This window comes from Merops nubicus, unplaced genomic scaffold, assembly GCF_000691845.1.
Source record: "Merops nubicus isolate BGI_N331 unplaced genomic scaffold, ASM69184v1 Scaffold37197, whole genome shotgun sequence".
Taxonomy (NCBI): domain Eukaryota; kingdom Metazoa; phylum Chordata; class Aves; order Coraciiformes; family Meropidae; genus Merops; species Merops nubicus.
In genome coordinates, this window is record NW_008622917.1 from 1 (window position 1) to 4035 (window position 4035).

Here is a 4035-nt window from a genome sequence, read left to right on the forward strand (position 1 = left end):
TCTCCGTGCCCTCTGCACCGGGGAGGAAGCGCAAAGCTGCCGTCAGCCCCCGCCCGCGAGACCCGCTGCCCACCCGTGGGCCCTGGAGCACCGCTGTCCCCGGGATGGGCTGTCGGGCAGCTCTGCTGGGTGCTGCAGCCTGCACGGGCTCCAGACCTCCTTGGTGCTCCCAGCCCACCTCTGGTCATTGACCTGGGGTCAGCAGGCTGTGGTCCCTCTACACCTCACAGTCTTCCCACTCCTGTGCACATCCTAGGCTGGAGGCAGGACCTTCTGTTACAGACACCCAGAGTCCTGCTGGTGCTGGGGACGTGTCTCTGCTCTTGCTCATGCAAGGTGGAGTGTTACCTGCTCTCAGCTGGGTGGTTTCTCCTATGAAAGTCCCATCCCCTCTCAAAAGTCTTTCTAAACTCAACCCTGTGAGTTTGGGATGTGCTGAGCAATGGCAGCTGAAGGGCCATAAGCTGCCTCTCCATTCCTGGGGAGGGCATCTACAGCCTGGCTGGGACGCTCACAGGCAGGCAAGGAGACACTGGGTTCCTCATGTGGCAATTTTCACTCCATGAAACAAATCAGAGTAGGAAAGGGTCATTGCCTGCTGCTTGGAAACTCCTGGTGCCCACCTGAGGACCCTCACCCTGCAGCCTGCACCTGCCTATTGCCCCCATCTTCATAGGCAGAGCCTGTCAGCAGAGGTGAAAGAGCTTCTCCCAGGGTAGTCAGTGGAGGCACTGCCCAACAACCTGTCCTGTCCATGCAGCCTGGTCCCCGGACACCAGGTTTCCAGTAGGTTTGGCTTAGAGATGACCCCAGCCTTGCTCCACCTCAGGAGGTCCCAGCTGGACCACTCACCTGGGGGGAAGTTGCAGTCTCCTGAGGAATGCATTCACCTGTCCCAGATGACAGGAGAGAAGATCAGCAGGTGTCCTGACAAACCCATCTCACTGATCCTGCACCATGCACACTGAAGACCCCGGGGAAGGGGACATTCTCCCTGTTTCACCCCAACATTCATCCCCTCTCCCACTCGCAAGAGCATCAGCCTAAAATTTCCCCACCCCTACCCTCGGCATCATGCTAGCACCTTCTGAACCCCAGGCTGAGCAAGGAGCTCCTCAGGTCTTGGAAGCACCCAGCCACAGGGGACAGTTGGGGGTGTCCCCGGGTGTCCTGTATCAGCACAACATTTCAGGTGCATTGACCTGACAGCTCAGCAAGGGCTCCACCAATGGGAAGCTGGTGAAAGCCTGACTGGTAAGTGGCCTCATCTCCTTCCTCTCCCACCTCACCAAAGCCTTTGCCTCTCCTCCCTCCATCCTGACCATCTCCCCAGCCTTGCCCACCACGAAGGAGCAGCCCAGTGCACCCGCATGCCAGGGGAGAGGCAGCAGGAGGGGCTCGCAGGGGGTTACCTCTGTTGGCCAGGATGAAGATGGAGTCTGCAGGGATGCCCACCTCCAGAGCCAGCTGCTGGAAAGCCTCAATGAGCTCCTCCCGCAGCTCCGGACTCCTCCCTGGGAAGGGAACAGGCCGTGAGTGGGGCTGGTGTGAGGGGGGGTCTGCATGCAGCCCCCCAACCACCCACCAACCTGCAGAGCTCAGGCAGCTGCGGGCAGGCCCAGCACCAGCCTCCTGGTCCTTTCTAACCTCTCCCCTGTTATTTTTGACCAGCTTTGACCAAGGGCTTGGACGAAGTGGCTTTAATGTTTCTCAATCATGAAAGACATCATCTCCTGACACTTCAAGCCTTGAGTTTCTTCCAAGCAGATATTTCCACCTTCATGCCAAACAACAGGCTGGTTAGGACACCCACTGTGTGGTGTGACTATAACCTGAGCTATAAGACTCAATCTCTGCAGGGCTGAAGATGAGCTGCTCCAAGGCACCACTTCCAAAGCCATGGTCAGGTCCCTCAAGACTAAGGGACCTGAAGGACCCTGGAGTGGTGTTTCTCAGCTGCCTTGGCCCACCCCAGAGCCTACTTGCCCACAGGTGCCATACCCAGACATACCATACAGCTTCAGAGTGGTGCTTGGGCCAAAACTACTTTTCTTCTTCATCAGAATGACAGCATATTCTTCATAGTTGGTGCGGAGCACGTAGGAGCGGATAGACACATCCCATTCTGTGTGAGACAGAGACACAGGGGACATCATCCCTGCCCCCCAGGGAGAAACGGGGCACTGTAGGACAGCCCCAGAGCTGGGGGCTGAAATCGGGCAGCTAATTCAAGAAAACAGCCAATTTTGGGGAAGCAGACTCTGATAGAACCCTGACTCCCTTCAGCCTCATCAGCCTCTTCTCGCTCAAGGCGATTGGAAATCAAGTGTTGCAAACAACTGAGACACCACCAATGCTCCTGAAACGTGGCTGGTGGGAGCCTGTCCCAGCTGGGGACCTTGGAGACAGGAGGGATCTGCTGGAACATCTTACAGTCCTGTGCCTTTGCAGGGAGAGTGCTGAAAACAGCCCCTTTCCCCCAGCTTCACTCTGTACATTGGCTGGAAATGACCCAAACCGTGGAGTGGCTCCTGAGCCCTGGTCTCCTGAGCCCCTTCCCCAGCCACCCACGCTGGTTCCCACCACCCAGGCACGCCAAAGCTCTTGGGGCTCAGCAGGTTGGCCACAAGCCCAACTTACTGGGGTTATAGTAGGTGTATTTGCCAGGGGTGCTGGTTGTCTGGTACTCTCCTGAGGTCTTTGTGCAGTCACCTTGCCTGCAGGGAGGAAGAAACAATCAGCTGCTTGGAGGGATCTTTTCCTCTGGTTACTGCACAAAAATCATGTCTGGGACACCGAAGTCATGGCACGGGATCCCCAAAATCCCCTGCCCAAAGCATTGGGTGCTGGAGCCCAGTCCAGCCCCTCCTCAGGGCTCTGATGCAGACAGAGCAAGCGAGGGCTGTGTCCTGCCCCAGCCCCCGGGCGATGGAGCACCCCTGGGTGGGGGGGCTTTAGAGGAGGCTCGAGCACCCACGGCAGTGCCCCATACCGCAGCCTGGTGCTGGTGGTGCTGATCTGGTTGGCGCTGGAGCCGGGGCCCAGCACCAGTGTGCCCATGCTGAACTTCTCCTTGTAGTTCTTCATCCATGTGCAGGTTGTGCCAATAGCGACGTCGTACCACTTCCCATACATCTGTGGGGACAAGAACGGGACGTCTCCAGCAGGAGCCCTCTCCCCCCAGTGGGACATCTCCCAGTTTTCTGCAGAGCTGAAATTTTCACGACCCGGAGAGCAACTTGGGGGTTATGGTGCAGGGTGCTGGGGACAGAGCTGCCCCAGGATTTGGGAAGCAGATGGTCACTGAGCAGGGTTTTTCTGGGTCCCCTGACCACCAGGCAGGGCTGCAGGCATCAGGCTGGCTTCCCACCGTGTGTCCCAGGGGAGCCCAGGCACAGCACCAGCCCAGCACCCGAGCGGGGTTGTGCAGAGCCTGGCAGGGGACAGGGGTGGCTGTGGGGTATCTCCTGGGCAGCCTGTGTCCCACACCAATCCCACACTTTGCAGGCTGGGCAGATCAACAGGCATCTCACAGGGCTCAGCTGCCCTGCCCGCTCAGGCTCCAGCTGCCCTGGCTGGGTGTTTGCTGGGGTGAGGGCACCCCAAATGCTGGTGCTGGCAGGCTGGCACCCCTGGCTGGCACCCAGGGACAGCCATGCTCTCAGGGCCTGTCCCACATGGCCTGACATGAGCATAGGTTGTACCACCCTTCCTTCGGGAAGAAAATGAGATAAAACTTCCCCCCACCCTTCTGCCCCCAGAATTAAGGTACCGCAAGCTGCCGTTACCCGCTCAGCCTCAAAATTCTCCTGCACTTGGATATCCTCATCCTGGTCCCCGACGGGGGTCCCGCTGGCCACAGTGAAAAGGAGGAAGTATAGGAGACCCCAAAACATCATGACCGCTGGCTTCAGAGTGCTGCTGAGCCCCAACACACCGGCGGGATCCCTGACTCTGCACCGCCCACGCTGCACAGCGGTGTGACCTTCAGCCCGTGGCCAGCGGGGCCAGCCAGCCTGGCTGGGGGGGTGCTGG

The 4035-nt window shown here is 58.9% G+C and overlaps 1 protein-coding gene across 1 annotated transcript; it reads right to left on the minus strand.

Annotated features, from left to right (window-relative positions):
• Positions 1–852: 852 nt before the first annotated feature.
• AMBP (alpha-1-microglobulin/bikunin precursor) lies at positions 853–3988 on the minus strand (the record flags this gene model as incomplete). The annotated part of the gene is made up of 6 exons (XM_008944947.1): positions 3789–3988; positions 2993–3135; positions 2641–2717; positions 2012–2125; positions 1413–1514; positions 853–890 (listed from the first exon to the last, which is right to left on the minus strand). Coding segments are annotated over exons 1-6 (585 nt in total), but the record flags the coding sequence as incomplete, so codon positions are not given.
• Positions 3989–4035: the final 47 nt, after the last annotated feature.